Source organism: Anolis sagrei, chromosome 3 (genome assembly GCF_037176765.1).
Source record: "Anolis sagrei isolate rAnoSag1 chromosome 3, rAnoSag1.mat, whole genome shotgun sequence".
Classification (NCBI taxonomy): domain Eukaryota; kingdom Metazoa; phylum Chordata; class Lepidosauria; order Squamata; family Dactyloidae; genus Anolis; species Anolis sagrei.
Window position 1 is genome coordinate 69,053,662 of NC_090023.1, and position 17,487 is coordinate 69,071,148.

The 17,487-nt window shown below is 39.6% G+C and overlaps 1 protein-coding gene across 1 annotated transcript in view; it reads left to right on the top strand.

The window, feature by feature from the left end:
• The window catches only part of HUNK (hormonally up-regulated Neu-associated kinase), a 68,565-nt gene that overhangs the window by 21,051 nt on the left and 30,027 nt on the right, over positions 1–17,487 (top strand). Inside the window, exon 2 of the mRNA XM_060770436.2 lies at positions 11,063–11,355. Coding sequence (XP_060626419.2) covers positions 11,063–11,355 — 293 coding nt within the window. The remainder of the gene's footprint in view (positions 1–11,062; positions 11,356–17,487) is intronic.

The following is a 17,487-nucleotide window of genomic DNA, read 5'->3' on the forward strand; positions in this document are numbered from 1 at the left end:
AAGTGGAGGTAAATTTCCACTCATCCCCAATTTTGGTCTGACTTGGGGTTCAGCCCAGCACAGGCCCACCATGGTCTTTGCTGGTTGCCAGTTCTTCTTTTGCACAAATACGTTTTAGATAGTACTGTATATTATCTTCACAGGGTAGAAATAGTACAGATGGTTCTGTGATTACTAGAAAATGATGCTGTGTTGCAATGATGCTTCCAGTTCTATGCCAAGCACATCTGCCTTTGGCCAAGAGTGTGTCATTCAGCAGCTTTGCTTGATGCCATGACATTTGAGGTTATGGCATTAGCTAAAGCTGGGCAGGAGAGCTGATTCATGTTGCAAATGAGGAACACATCTTGGCTTGACCCTAAGGCAGCCATTGCACCTTTATTGTGAATTCCTTTTGACTAGCACATCTTCATATAGACAATTTTCTGAAAGAACATCAAAGCACACTTGAGTAAACACTGACTTGTCAGTCCCTGGATGAATTCTCTTAACTTTATAATAAAGTCAGTTTAGCAGTGCTAATTTCGGTCTTACTCCAATGAATCTTTTTGTAGGTATTTTGGTTCGGGAGAGACAGAGACTTTTGATGATATGGCCTGACTTTGGAAGCAGATCTGTGGAATGGAGCAAGGCAAAACTGGAGAGAGATCTTTATCATTTCAAGTGCTGGAATTTTATCTTAAATAGCTTCAGTGAGTAACATTGTGTATATGCCTGCAGCTGTTACAAGATTGGAACCTGACAGATACATGGTTAGGAGAGCATGTGAGGAATCTGACCTTAGAAGCAGCCCTTTGCCCTTTGACCCTGGGTTCCAGGGCTTTGCTCTTCTGTAACCATGGGTACTTTGCTTATCCTGGATGTAGGACTTTAAAGGGAGAGAGAGAATTAGGAAGTGTCAGAAGAAACCTTTTCAGTAAAAAGAAAGCATACCCTTAAGTGCGGGTGCAGGAAGTCTTTGAAGAGCACAACTTTTACAGACTGATCAGAAGGGCAATTCTTCATGTGAACACACACAACAAAAGGAGAAAAAAGCACTTACCTAGGCACATATTCCTTCCACAAAATAATATAACTATAAAGAGCTGAAGTATCTGTATGTGCAACTTTGAAACATAGGACAAGCTGCAAGACTCCTCTCTCTCCCACCACTGCTCAGATACCCAGGAAAGTAATTGAGAAAAACAATATTTATTCCCAGCAGAGGTCTGTTTAACCCCTCCATAATCTATTAGACATTCTGTTCAGTTCATGTTGCAACCTTAAGTTTGGATTCTTTTATAAAATGTGATCTTATGCTGATTGGATAAAAGGTAAAGGTAGTCCCCTGACATTAAGTCCAGTCATGTCTGACTCTGGGGTGTGGTGCTCATCTCCATTTCTAAGCCGAAGAGCCAGCGTTGTCCGTAGACACCTCCAAGGTCATGTGGCTGGCATGACTGCATGGAGCGCCCGTTACCTTCCCGCTGGAGGGTACCTATTGATCTACTCACATTTGCATGTTTTCGAACTGCTAGGTTGGCAGAAGTTAGGGCTGACAGCGGAAGCTCACGCCACTCCCCGGAATCGAACCTGCGACCTTTCGATCAACAAGCTGATTGGATAGTCAGGATAAAATGGCTTTAACATGCTCTGAAATCGCCTGGAGCATCTCGGATGGAGAGCGATTAATAAATAATTAAAGATGATGATGATGAACTTGCTCTATACTTCTTACATCAGTTAGATCCTGGATTTCATCATGTTTCCCATTTAAAATAATACCAGGCAGCAAATTCAAACTGTGGTAGCCTTAAAAAAGCATGTTTTGGATGAATAGATAGAATATGAGAATTATACACTGGAGGATCTCTGACTGAGCAAATTATGTCCACTCATTGGACTGTCACCTACCTAGGTGAAAAAAATGAGGGAAGAATCTTAAAAGGTGGACCTGTTGCTTATAAAATTTGTATTGTATTGCATTTGTATTGCAAATAGCGAATATAGATTCATCTTCTGCCTGCTCTTTGTGGCTTAATATCAATGTGCACATCTAGGCTAAAGGTAAAGGTTTCCCCTTGACATTAAGTCTAGTTGAGTCCAACTCCGGGGGGTGATGCTCATATCCATTTCTAAGCTGAAGAGGCTGAGTTGTCCATAGACACCTCCTAGGTCTATGGGGTTGGCATGACTGCATGGAGCACCGTTACCTTCCTACCAAAGTAGTACATATTGATCTCACTTTTTCAGGTTTTCAAACTTCTAGGTTGGCAGAAGCTGGGACTAATAACAGGAGCTCACCCCATGGATTCGAACCGCCACCTTCTGGTCAGCAAGTTCTGCAGCTTAGCGGTTTAACGCACTGCACCACCGGTGCCCCTACATCTGGGCTAGATGAAGTTAAAACACTTCACTCTCTTCCATAATGGGAGGTGCATTTGCAGACTGCCTTCAGTAGAAGTACATTTTATCTGCCTTTAAATGTCTTTTCTTCATAAAGCACAAAGGGAATGGATATTTACATGCTTCCAACCCTAAGTCTCCTCTGAGTCGCTTCTCCAACTGCTTCTCCAGGTTTTCCCTCTAGTTCTATTACTTGTGATGCTACCCATAACAGAAAATATTTGCTGGTCTGGCAGGAAACTCAAGCCAGAGATGTGGATAAAATTAAACTTTGACTAGGATTACAGGGAGAAACTCATCAATCAGTGGAATTTAGTGGTTCCATAGTTCCATGTTCTTCATTTGTCCCAGTTGGGCAGGGACAATCCCAGTTAATCTTTTGTCATCCCACTTTTCAGCTCCCTGTAAAATGTTCCAGTTTTTTTCTCTCTTTCTTCCACTTTCCTCCTTAATTCCTGCAAAAGAAGGTCAAAGTGCAAAAATAGTTTGAACACAAGGAACTAATCAGAGAAGAAGGAAAGGAGGGGGCAGAATCTTGTCCTTTCCTGCAGTCTCAAGAAAAAGACAACTGCTGCAGCTTTTCCTACTTGTATGTTCTTCCTCATAAATAACTTTTTGGCATGTTAGCAACATTCTGATGTTGCTTGGCCATATATTCACCAGCTTTCATTTTTGACTATGTGGTAGTGAACCCATAAAATTGCTGAACTTGCATCCGTTACATGGAAAGCACCAACCGTCACTGCTCTCAACTTCCTTGAAGCCATGGAGAATGCATTTTGTGCCTCAGGCTTGTCAATTTTCAGAGCTACATCAAAGCATCCTCTCACCCCTCACTTTGCCAGAGCAAGCCATACTGGCACTGCGGGTTAGGGTCCTATATTTCTGAAGTGGGGCAGTTATAGGGATAAACTGGCATCCTGTTAACATTTGTCTTTGAACTTTTCACAGAGTAAAATTAACATGTTAACTGGCAAATATTACTAGGGGCAAGGGGTAAAAAAGTTGCCAGTTACCTCTTTACTCATTCTGATTAAAATACATTTTAATATAAAGAATCAGACTTATCATATAAAGAGAAGTCCTTCCTCTCTCCTCCCTTCTCTCTCTCTCATTCACACCTATACAGTAGGAAACAGGTTTGTGCATAAAGCTTTGGTTCTTGATTAAACTGTACTGCTTTCAGCGGTGTTGACATTTTGCATTACTTTCTTTTTTCAAAGCCCCATTTCAAGTCAATTTTGGGAGCCAGCATTTTGTTTCCCACCAGCGGGCTAGTTTACCCATTCCATGACTTGAATTATTTATTGTAAGGAAAATCAGAGTTAGTATAAGGAAAAGAAGGAGGAGGAGATGCCAGCCCAATGTTCACAATGAACTGGATTGAAGAAAACAATCCAAATAAGACAAGCTCTTATCTGTCAGAATTATCTTTTCCCTACCCACTTGAACCTTGGTAACAATAGTGCAAAATAATACATTAGCTTTTTGCATTTGTAATGTGCCATACTTTATAGTGCAAAAGTGCTACTTTTAATTCTACTCTTGAATATAGATGAAAGATGTAACAGTATATAAGTAAATACCAACTGATGGTAGTGGTAAACTGATGGTAATATAGTAGGAATTTACATGCCCATTCCCATTAGAATAGAGATGTTGAACTGGACTCTCAAAGAACATAGAGAACTGTCTAGGTGCCATTATTAGTATCTGAGAGGAGGCGAACTCGCACATTAAGCTAAGCTGATAGGTTTTCATGCATTTAACATTACTGTTAGCTTTCATCATCTTCAATTTTGATCAAAGTTGTAATTATATAATTTTGAAATCAGCTTTGATCCAAAGAAAAGTGAAAGAAAACTGTGTACTACTTTGGTTTCTGCTGGGTGCTGAAGTTTTGTTGGTGCTGGAAGATTTTGTGCTTTCCTCCTTGCTTAGGTTTTATATAAGAACATTGTTAGGTTTGTTTCATCAGATGTCCTTGAAGTAGAAGACCATTACCTTCTATGATTATATCTGGTTTTACTGATCACAGTTTTAATCCTTTAGATATGGGAATGGAAGAAAATCAAGGAAAAGTGTGTGGGACAGGGCTAATATATGTAATAATTAATATAGAAAGAATATATTATATTTAGGCTTACCTCCATGATTATCCATCTATTGGGTTTTTGGCAGTAGACTCCCTGGTCTTCACAGAAGCATTGTTCAGCCAAATAATTCAAACGCCAAGACATGTTTGGAAGGTAGTAACTGTAGTCCCTTGTCAGGACACCATGGAGAATGATAAATAACTGTAGTTCCTGGAATATTTCCTAGGTTGAATGCAGACGCAAAGTATGTGAACCAATGGAGACAAGAGGTACTAAAGAAAGCTTCAGAGTACGTGTCTTAGACCCCTTCCATACAGCTATATAAAATCTACATTGAACTGGAGTATATGCCAATGTGGACTCAGATAACCCAATTCAAAGCAGATATTGTGGATTATCTGCCTTGATATTCTGGGTTATATGGCTGTGTGGAAGGGTCCTTAGATTATCCACTACATTCAGCATTTATTTATGAATTTCCATTTTTCTGTTTTCTCAATCCAAGGCAGCTCACAAATTCAAATTCATTATACTTGGCTAACTAAATTAATTCATTATGTAAAATTCAGATGAATTGGGGAGAAATCATAATTAAATAGAAAACATGCCTCACATACTGGAGGTCCCAAATGTGATCCCTGACTTCTTTAGTAAAACAGATTAATGAGCAATTAACTCAGGGACTGCCTGTACTTCTCTTACTAGAATATTAGATCTGTGGGACTTTTCTTCTCAAACTCATTAATTTCTGTTGTAATTGTCCTCTGTGGGAGCATCTCATGGTAGAATTAATGCAGTTTGACACAACTTTAACTGCCATGATGCAATGCTATGGAGTCACGGAAGTTGTACTTTTACTAGGTCTTTAGCCTTCTCTGCCAAAGAGTACTGGTGACTCATCAAACTATAAATCCCAAGATTCCATAGCATTGAGCCATGGCAGTTGAAGTATCAGGCTGTATTCTATAGTGTAGATGCGCCTGTGTTGTTTGGTCACACTAGTCTATTGGGAATTGTCTGTGAGTGAACTGAAATTTGTGGTACACGCATATACCATATTTTGCCATTTTTAAAAACCAACCATTTAAAGGGTAAGCACTTCCTCACTAGAAGCCTTTCATATGGAATATTTAATAATAATAATCTTTATTTGTACCCCGCCACTATCTCCCCAAAGGGACTTGGGACTGCTCACAGAAACACTCCAAGTGCCACATGCAGGCAACAATACATAAGTATAAATACAATGATATAAGTATAATAACAGTGCATAAAAATCTCATTAATAAAATTATAAAAAATGTGAAAATTATGAAATTCCTTAAATGCAGTGGGATCTGCTGGTCAGCTACCTGTCATAATAATCAATCAAAGTGTTTTAATACAGCTGAGTGTATTAACACATTTAATCTACACTTTTCTTAAAAATTGTAAATATTGTGAAGGTCTTTACTTGTCAGATATTGCAAATCTTACTAATTTACTGAATAATCCAGCTGGGCCTGTGTACAAATGTGTCAATGTCAATGACAAATGTCAACCCTTCTAAGCTGGTTTTCTACTCACAGTCTCCCCAAGCACCCAAACTGATTCCATAGTCCATGGGGTTCAAGATGGGGTATATACAAGGATACTAACATATTTGAAATCCCACCGGGGGACGTGAAGATGCTGTGTGGGTGTAGCATGTAGTTTGCATCCCAGTAGTGCAGTGGTTCTCAACCTGGGGTCCCCAGATGTTTTTGGCCTACACCTCCCAGAAATCCTAACAGCTGATAAACTGGCTGAGATTTCTGGGAGTTGTACGCCAAAAACATCTGGGGACCCCAGGTTGACAACCATTGCAGTAGTGTTTAGCAATAACAGTGCAACCCTATACATTCTGCTTAGAAACAGAACCCATTCACTTCAGTATGTAGGGTTGCCATCTAAATCATTCTGTTAATTATAATTAAGATGGCTTACTTTGGTGTATGAGAGATATGTGATTCAGGGAACACTTAAAACAACAGATTTTTGTTTCTTCCTGTTCCATTAAACCACGGGAAACATCCATGTACCCTTTCTGTTTCCTCCTGCAAGTGATATTTCCTATTTTGCAAAAAACAAAACCCTTTCAATATGCATGCATTAATTTCCCTTCAGCAGACTAATCCTTAAAGATGGCTTGTTTAAATGCATCATCCTCATCTACGTTATTGTTCTAGCTTCATAAAGACCAATTTCTTCCTTGAGACAGAATGGATTCAGATGAGATTTATTCATGTGTAAGCTGCTTAATCCTCATCTACATGGATGAGAGAACCTCCATGGAATGACTTAGGGCCCTTCCACACAACCCTATATCCCAGAATATCAAGGCAGAAAATCCCACAATATTTGCTTTGAACTGGGCTATCTGAGTCCACACTCAGATAATGTGGGATTTTCTGCCTTGATATTCTGGGATATAGTGCTGTGTAGAAGGGCCCTAACAGGGCATTTTCTGACATTTCATCCAGTGTTGAAACATGGTTCAACAAGAATTCTCATCCAAACTGTAACCTAATTGATTTTCATGTAATAGCCATTTGCTCAGGTAAAAGTCTTTTTTCAAATTAGAGGTTGTGTTAGGACACTACACCTTCAGGCTATATTTTCTTGGCTTAATTTGTAAATAGAACTAAAAGGTAATTTATCTCTAAAGTAAACCACAAGTTCATTAGTGGTTAGATCTCTGTGTGCTGTTTACATTGAAGTGGAACAACAAATACAGCCAATAGTTACTATCAGGGACATTGGATCAGGGACATCAAGGGGCCTCCACACTTCATGTTTTGAAATGTGTGCTCTTAAAGGATGCTTTCAGTGGGGAATAGTGCAAAACTTGCTTTCACTGTTTCTTCAGTTGCATTCTTTCATGGCTTGGGATGTTCCTGAATTATATCTGGCTGCTCTACAATGAATTGTTGCTGGATCTCTGATAGTGATAAAAGGTAGGATTGGATATCTGTATCTAAGTATCAATCCTTCCAATCCTACCTCTCATCACATTCATATCTCCGTTTCATCCTGCATTTCCTGCCCTCCCACTTCTGAGCTGAGCGCTGTTATTAGCATCACGTTTCAACTGTAAAATGGCATGGCATTTTTTTTTTGTCCCAATGTATTACATTGTGTGGGACAAAAAGTGCAAGATGGAACAGATTTGTTGAAAGAGGCTATATCCTAGATGTTTTTTCTCTGTGGGGAGAATGTACATGACAGATGGTTGATACGTGGGGGTGTGGTTTTAAAAGGTAAAATGTTGTGAAATATCCTTGTAACAACCTATGTGAATCCTGTAAAATATACTTATTCTGTGGTGTTAAAGTACCGTATGTCATCTATTAAGATGAGAGTTAAAGATGTAATTAGAACTGGCACTGTCATGCTTTTAAATGGGCACTTTGTGGTTTGGCTGGTTGTGTGAAACCATCATTGCTTCGTGTTCAACAAGTGCATAAAACAAATGCTCATTTTTTTCTGTTGTCTGGTCTAACGTTACAGCAAAACGATCTTACTTCAGCACAGTGGTATGTAGCTTCCAGCCATTTATGAGTGTACTGATGCACTGAGTTGCTGTACAATTCCACTGCAGCTGCCTTGTGTGCACTGCTTGACCTTTTTGTTATCAAGTGAAAGTAATCATCTTGCTCCATTTTACAGGCCTTGTCAAATGGCCAGCCATCATCCTCTACTCCTTAATTCCCCAGGCAGCTTTTCATTCTGAGCCAACAGAGGTCAATCACACATTCACAGGCAGAGCAAACCAAGCGTACTAGGCATTCAAGTGGCCACTGACTCTTCTGTATGCGTAACTCATCTACTCTTTCTGCATTATCCCAGAGGTTGATTCCAAGAGCCACTTTATGTATTGAGTTAATTTTCTGGAAAGGAACATTCAAGTCAGAGGAGTGTTATAGTTAGAACAAGAGGAAAGCTAACACAGTTCCCAAAGCCCTAAAAGTTCACAAGGGGATACATTTTTAGGATGATTTAGACTTTGTATTACAATATCAACTGTGCCCAAAGGTTTTATACTAGACCAAATATCATTCAAAGAGGTTCAGTGATTGCAGTGCTGGGAGGTATAAGAATGAACAATAAGATGTCATGGGCATAAAATACTTCAAAATGCATTTATCCTTGCTCTACATACTTTCGTGCACAATGTTCTTAAGCTGTCTTTTCCTGTTATTGCTAGAGAAGATCTAATGACTGCAGCCACAAACTCAGGCTGTTGTAGTAATGTCCATCTCTTTGATACCTCTTTAGTAACAGTTATTCACAGTCTTAAAAGTGTTATTCACATGTTGTTTTAGTTAAATCTATGCTACATTGTTATTCCCAGGAGCAAATGCTTACTACAATTGCTGTTCCTTAAAAAATCAATTAACATAATACTCAGGGACCCACACTGTATCAGTGCTGAAATGAATCATCATCATCATCAATCATCATCATCATCTGTATTCTGCCCTATCTCCCCGAGGGGACACAGGGCACATTTTGCTGTTCACACTTAATGTTTGTTTTCTTAGATTCAGAATCAAGTTATCTTGATTCCAGCTCCCAGAAATCTCTTCCCAGAATGGACACTGCCAAAGTTGGCTGAGAGATTCTGGGCAGCATAGCTTGTGCAGGGTGCATAAACCAGATTGTGAATTGGGGTCGTGCAGCTGAGATACATAGTGAGGCTTGCTGCCTATATTAGACGATCGAAAGGGAATGCCGCCTGTTTCTGTCATTTTGTAGGAACAGTGAGTGCAACCAATGGTCCTATCTCTTCTGACCTTGATTGGTTGGAAACACAGAAAAATGTGGCTCTATATTGACTATTTATTTATTTCAGTGATATCCCATCCCAATATAGGATCCAAGGCACAATACATCAGTACAGCTTTAGTTGCCCATTCCTTGCAGTGCACATCAAATGGTCAGTCATCCCTTTTCACAATCCTGTCCAAGATAAGAAAATGATGGCAAAGTGCTAAGTACCCCACAAAATGGCTCTGTCAAAGCCTGTCTTACAGTTTTGTGTTGCCATAGGAGATGCTAAAATAGCCATCTGCCTCCATCTCACACTCGGCTTGAAAGAAAGTGGACCTCTATTCTTTATTTGATTGCATGTGGATCTCTTGTCTGTCAGCTTCTAGCTGCCTCTTCTCGATATCCACCTGCAAATGGTTTTTCTTCTGCCTTCCACTAATTCAAATCATTATATGAACAATACTCTTAATTAACTGCCTATGATTTTACCCTCATAGGGTTCTTCTCATGGCAAACTTTATTCAAGCCCTCATTATACATATCTGTATACTCTGGCTTTAGACCAGTGGGCAAGAAGCTTTTAGAATGAAGCTCAGCAAGGCTGATCTGAGTCCCCCCTTTCGTATTCTAATAAGTTGACACTAAAATAAGTAGCAATGAACAAATATGCCTGTCATAGATGAGGGCGAAACATCAGGAGAGAATGCTTCTGAACATGGCCATATAACCCGAAAAACTCACAGCAACCCAGTGATTCTGGCCACAACACAGTGAGCAAATAGATCTCATTTGCAAGTTGAAATGATTCCCTTTATCATCAGATTCTGATGAAATATGCAGCAGAAGCAAAAAATATTTAGGTGCATTTGCATTTATTTTAAATGTTTAGCTGTTCATCTGACAAATGTTGTCATCATAAGAAACACCAGGAAGAGTGGATGACCTAGAAATCTCATTTTCTGTCTCTAAATACAAATTACCAGTAATTAAACAATGAGTAGAAAGAGATGGAATACAATTTAAAAAACCAAAGAATGTTTATTAAATATCCTCATTATGATCAATCACATCAAATGTCAGACAATTAGACCCTTCACTAATGAGAAAACATTAAATATTCTTCTTAAATAACACCCATTGTTGCTTGTAAAGTTTTTGCAGACAGCTAAATCAGAATTTGTCCTTACACAAATACTTGAATGCTTGATATTCTGAATTCATGTCTAGAGATACTAATGGGCTGGAAGAAGACTAATAAAGAGATTCCAAATACTCCCTGGATAGGAGTATTCCTGACTAAGAGAAAGTTGGAGTCTAGAATATGTTTCAGTCTGGTTTTGGTTACAGTGTTTGTTGTTGTTGTTGGTCTTCAAGTCATTTTTAGCTAAGGCCCTATAATAGTGGATTTTCTTTTTGCAAGATTTGTTTGCCTTTGTCTTCCTCTGAGGCTGAGATAGTGTGAGTTGTCCAAGGTCACTAAATGGGTTTCCATGGTTGAGCAAGAATTTAAACCTTGGTCTTCAGAATTTTAGTCCAACACTCAAACCACTATACCATGCCGGTTCTCATTAGAGTACTACTCCCCGGCTTTCACAATTTGGGGAAATTTCTGATCTCAGCCTGGCAACTGAATGTTCAGGTTTTGGTTCTAGGTATATGCCTTCGCCGATCAATGTATGGATTGTATCTACCCTAGACAATGTGTGCCTTGTGTGTTTTGTTTTAAACAAACGGGCTATTTTTTTTTAAAAAAAACATTCTGACAATGGCATGCTTTTCATTCTTATCAGGTGGCAGTGAAAGTTATTGACAAGAAGAGAGCCAAAAAGGACACCTATGTCACCAAGAATCTGAGACGGGAGGGTCAGATCCAACAAATGATCCGGCACCCTCACATTGCTCAGCTCCTGGATATCTTGGAGACAGAAAACAGTTACTACCTTGTCATGGAGCTATGCCCAGGAGGCAACCTGATGCACAAAATCTATGAGAAAAAGAGATTGGAGGAGCATGAAGCACGCAAATATATCTGGCAGCTGATTCTCGCTGTTGAGCATCTACATCGTGCAGGGGTGGTCCACAGGTAAATTAATATTATGATTTTTCTCACCATTTCTTTTGTTATGCAAAGGTGCAGAAAGGAGAGCTTGAAAAAATAAGATTTGATCTATCTTAAGAAACATGAACACCGTGAGTTCTGTTAGATAACAAACAATAGAGAACTGCCATAGTACTTTTGCTATACTTAGCCATGACCCTAAGATCACATATTGCATCAGCAGTTGGAATTTTTTGTAGAAAAACAAGCTCACCAGACCTTCACTTTATGGCAGTGACTTATCTGGTCGGTGCTGGAGAGCATTTAAAGATGTGCAGATTTTCTGCCCATGCCAAGATTGGCATTTTTTCATTAAATAATGTAATTATTCAATCAAATAATTGAACAAACAATTGCAAAAATAATTGTTATTACTTTTATTCATTATATGAGAAGGAAAGTGAGGGATTGTGTTAGGCAGCCAATCCTTGCAGAGGATAAAAAGAGCTAAGATTGCCAGAATTTAGAAAAATGTCAAAGGCCTCACATCTCCCTGATATAGAACATGATCAAAACATTTGCAGAAACATTGACAAGCCAATTTTGCACTATGACAGGAGAAATAAATGAAGACAACTTGGTAGCAAATTGGGATCAATTTTCCATAAATTTGTCAACTAACAAGGAATTACATATAAGAAGATAGCTGTATACAATCAGTCCTCCACATTCTGGGCCTAAAACCACATAAAAGGTGTGTGTGTGTGGGGGGGGGGGGGGTGGCACATAATGCTGTTAAACCCAAGAGAATACCTTTATGGGAGTCTGTATGCCTCTCAGTGCAGCTCTGTATTAAATTTCCACCTAAAGTTGACCATGGAATTGCATTGGATGACTTCTCTATGTTCTTCATCTGTTTATTTATACCCCGATTTTTCTCTCCACAAAGGAGACAAAAAGTGACTTACAAATGAATAGAGAAATTCTAGGTCCTCCACTATGACCTTTTGGTCAGTTTCTAGTGGAAGTTGATCATAGTGTCACACTAAAGGACTTTGAGATTCCCAGAAAGGACATTTTAATTGTTTCTGTAGATAATCAAATTCACAAAAGTCACATCCCCAAATGTGGAAGGACAACTGTAAACAGACAGATAGACAGATAATTATCAGTGACTTTGTATGCTTATGTATGACTGTAATTGTTACAATTATGTTGTTAATTGGGGGCAATAATATTCCACTCCCCGCTCCCTACCATTACTTCTCAAGGTTTAATTAAACTCATAAGGAATGCTTTTTTCATATATGTGTCCAATTAATTCAAATTGTATGATAGAAAACCACAATTCATTCTTGCTTTAAGTACAATTGGCAATGGAGTTATTTTAAAACTTACCTAAAAATAACAGCACTTGCACTACATCTCTGATCCGTACGTGTTCGACTTGTTTGTTCATGATAAACAAAGCAGAATACTTAAGAGATCTGATGTGGGCTGGAATTGCGAACGACTGCATCCTTTCAGAGCATGTTCTTATGATCACTGAGCTTATTCAACAAAAGGTGTATGTGTGGGCACAGTGCGCTCAAATCATTGGCTGGAATATTGCTTCCTGACAACAAGGACAAAATCAGAGTTATTAGGAGAAGTGCAATTATTTGTCCTTGAATGGTAAATTAGGTAAATCGTTATAGTGAGAGGGAAGGGTGATAAACTTCATTGGCTAATCAACATATATTGTGTTAGAAAATACTTAGAGCAATTATGGATAGTCAGTTTGGCAAATCTTTAGTCATGAATTCAGTGTGATGAGAAAATGTTTCTGGGTCATAAAAATACAAAATGGTCTAAACTCACAGAAGGCATCTCCCAAAGGAAGTGGTTGACTGGGAGAAGCAGAGAGCTGTACTTCAAATGAGACTCTTTCCCAAGTTCTGCATTTGTTGAAATTATTGCGAACATCACCCTCCTGACAATACTGCAAATTATCTTAAAGCAAAATGTCATTGGCTTCATAAACTATATTATCTGTGTCGAACACAGGCAAAGAATTCTGCATTGGAAAGTACGGATGATTGATGCACTTTGAGTGCATTTGCATTGTAGAGTTAATACAGTTTGATACCACTTTGGACTGCCATGACTCAGTGCTATGGAATCATGAAGTTGCCGTTTTACAAGGTCTTTAGCCTTCCCTGTGCAAGAGTGCTGGTGTCTCAGCAAACTACTAATCTCATAGCATTTAGTCATTACAATTAAATTGGCTTTCGTTGTGTCCCTCGTAAATGGTAAACTGCAATCTGGTCACTTACTTGGAAGTAAGTCTCATTGAATCTCCCCAACTCACTACCTCATCGCACTTGGGGTTTTGGAGTCTTTACTCCTCATTGGGTGCAATGAGGAGCATCATGTGATGCCGGCTGTGGCCCTACTCCTCCAATAACAGGAGGTAATGCATCTTTTGGGTAGCTCCAATGGAGCTACCTGCATTTTTGGCATCTGATGGGGGGCAGGGACAGGGCGCCAATGCACCTTGTCCCGATGCCCCCATGTGATGGGGGAGGGCGAGTGGGTCACTGTGAGGTGCTTTGCGTGCCTTCCGTTTCACCAGCGATTGCAGGTGAAACAGAACTATATAGTGTTGGGGGGGCATCTGTATGATGAGGTACTTAGATTAGTAGTTTCATTTAACTTAGTGAAGAATGTAATTTGTTTACAGTATTTTGTTCCCACAACCTAAAGGATAACTTGTATGAGTTTTATCCCTTGACTCAGTAAGTTTATAGCAGTAAATTCAGAGAACTGGTCTTTATAGAATATAACCCATTTCCTTAATTGCCACAGATACCTGCTGCATCATAAATATGTCGGATAACAATCCTAGTTTGGTTAGATTAACCTTTCCAGACACTGAACCCTTTTTGAAGCAAACTTTTCTTGCTGAGCCCCAATAAATGTTTATATATTATATATACTGTTTGAAACATTGTGTTTTAAAATTTGACAGATGGGCCAAGCCAGTGGCAGGTGGATAGAGAGTATTTGTGTGAACTAAGTGAATGAAACATGAACAAATTCCTATGCACACTGCACATATCTCGTTTGTAGTGCATAAAAAGGAAAGAAAGAAAGAACAATAAAATATTTTTAAAATGAATAACAGTTTTAACCAACATAAATGTAACAGTATTTCAGTGGAAGATCCCAGGGGCCATCCAGTTCAACTCCCTTCTGCCATGCAAGAAAAGCACAATCCATCCCAACATCCAGTCTTTGTAATAATAATAGTAGTAGTAATAAGAGCAACCCCAGCTGCTATCCAGTCCAACCCCCTTATGACATGCAGAAAAAGCACAATCAAAACACCCCCTGAATGGTGGGAGGGAAATAAGGTTTTGGCAGCAAGCAAGGCAAAGGGAAAAGGATCGAGGAGGCAAGGGAAACAAGGCTTTTGGGGTGAGGGAGGCCTGGGGAAAAGCTTTGGGTGACGTGGAAGATGAGGGACAGGGCTTTGGTACAATGGAAGTGAGGGAGAAAATCTTTCGGAGGTGAGATAGGTGAAGAAAAAGTGGTGGTGATGGAGGTGGGAGGGAGCAGGAGGAGTAGGAAAGAGAAGGAAAAGCGTAGAGGGGGAGGAAGGAAACGCAGAGCCCCTCAATAAGCTTCGCGGAGTCCTAAGGCTGCATGGAGCATACTTGGAGAACCACTGAATTAATTATTATTATTTTAAGACTACTTATTGCTGCTACCATATGTCTGGTTGATTTTTGAAGCCGCAGTAGAACTAGGCTCAAATCTGAATTCACTAACAATAATTGTCTCTTTCTGTGACAGAACAAAACAATCTGAAATGGCAATATATAGTGAAGTGTTCTTTTTTAGAAGGTATTTACACCAGTCTTCATACTGTCAAAAACAAGATGATTATTAAGCTTCCCAAAGGAGTTAGGACAACAAAAGACAATGAAGCAAAAGCCTTGGTACTTGCAATAGCATCCCACAGGAAATTCTCAACAACCCTTTTAAAGTAATTTTAACTAAATTCAATCCTATTCAGTGCAATTACTGTCAGGCTGTCAAAGAAAGGAATTTAATAATGTACTAGTAGCAAAGACAGCTTCCTGTGTATCTGTTTTTTCCACGTTTTCTTTCGTTGTGGAACTAGATATGGTTCACCTTCTTGAACTTTGGTATTAAGATCAGTAGCAGTGTTTGGGAGATGGGGAAAGTGTACAACGTGCTTCTATATTTTGCTAGCTCTCATTGTTCTCAGATGGGGGATATCAAAGTCTGAATACTCCTCAGCCCTGAAGTCACTTAGTGACCTTGGATAGCACAATGTCTTTCAATTATTATTCCTTAACTGCAAAATGGCATGGGGTGGTGGGTAACCCACACATTACCTTTTGCAGTGTGGCTATTGTAAAACAGCCTTCCCTATCCCATGTTTTCTTCAGTAAGACTTCCGGTGGTGGCAAATTAACCAAAGAAACCACCAGTCTGGATTCTGGATCTGGCCTTCACATTTAGGGCAAGGGCACATTTAGGGCACATTTAGGACTGTCCAGACAAGGTTCTGGACAGTCCTGAATTAATTCGCTACAAACCAGGAAAACTCTGGTTTGTAGTGAACTAATTTGTTTGTGGATTTATAAACCCAGTACTTCCGGGTCTGGACTGCAGAATACTGTAGTCCAGACACCATTCCCACAAATTGCTGGGCTAAATAAGCCCGGTTATGTGTGAGAATACCCACCCCAAGCCCCCAGACCCCTTAGAAAACTAATAAAAACTTACCTATCTGGGTTGTTGTAGGTTTTTTCAGGCTATATGGCCATGTTCTAGAGGCAACTTACCTATCCTCCATTACAAACCTCAGATGGCTCTCATTTCTACACACCAGGGGAGTGGTGGGGGGGGGGAGGAGAAAAATCACCCCCCCCCCCCCCCCGCTCTCCTGGCACGTTATTTCTATGGGCCGGCTGAGGCTTCTAATGGAGGATAGGTATGCTTTTATTAGTTTTCTAAGGAGTGTGGGATCTTGGGGGAAGTGGGGTAGGGCCTTCAGATGTTCTTTCAGGCTAGCAAGCGCGCCCTTCTGGAGTGGGTGTGGAGAGGCCCCTGGGAAAATCCATGTTTTTCAGACGCAGGTTCTCTCAGGATCAGGGCTTGTCTGGATCCAGCCATAGATATACCTTTCCTGGATTCCTATATGGTAGAACTTCTTAATTTGTGGCCCACAGGCACCTAATTAAGATGGCCTGCCCCAGAAGAATGGCTGCATCCCTGATCCTTCTTGAGAAGTTTCTTGTTCTTATTTATTTACCATATTCTTACCCCAAAGGGCACTCATAGCAGCATTTACACATAGGCAACAATTCAGTGCCATAAAAACAACATACAATTAAAATAAACATATACATTAAAACCACAAGTGGTTTTATGGACTACTCTGAAATGGTCAGAGTAGTGGACACGATTGGCCCTACATGCCCCCTCCCATGGAGTGGATCTAGGTGAACCTACCAGTTTACTAAGAAGCTGTCACTGAGGAGACGAGGTAATAGAAGAATAGCTTCTATTGGTGCTAATGCTGTCTTTGGGGGGAAAATAGCAGCTTTGGGAGCAGTTTTTATCAGGATTACAGTTTGTTTTTTGTGCAGGACTTCAGAACAAAGAGTTAAATTTCCCGCCCCACCTCTTTGTGATCCCAATACTTCCCACTGCTGTCACAACACACCAATGCTATTTGCATTATTTTTAAAGGGAAAAAAAAGACTTGCACAGTAAATACTAATAAGCATGTAGTGTCACATCTAGTTTGGACTATGGTTATCCCTGTCCCTGCATAAATAGCAAAATAGCTTGAGGCTATTTTGGCAACACCCTCATCCCTCCAGAACTTAACATTAATAGATCCTCGGGTGGGATGTTATAAAGATGGCAGAAATAAAGATCGTAAAGTATTTTGAATATTACCATGATTATGGACTGAATGAAACAATCACAAAACATTGGAAACACTCTAATTTAGTTATTTGGGCACATTTTATATTATAGCTTGATCTCTTGAAGCTTTCAGACTACTAATATTAAAAACAAGTAGGCTCAGCTAATGCAATATTTATGACAGAAATCTGCAGTGCTGAGAAATGTTTCCTTTTGAAATGTAAA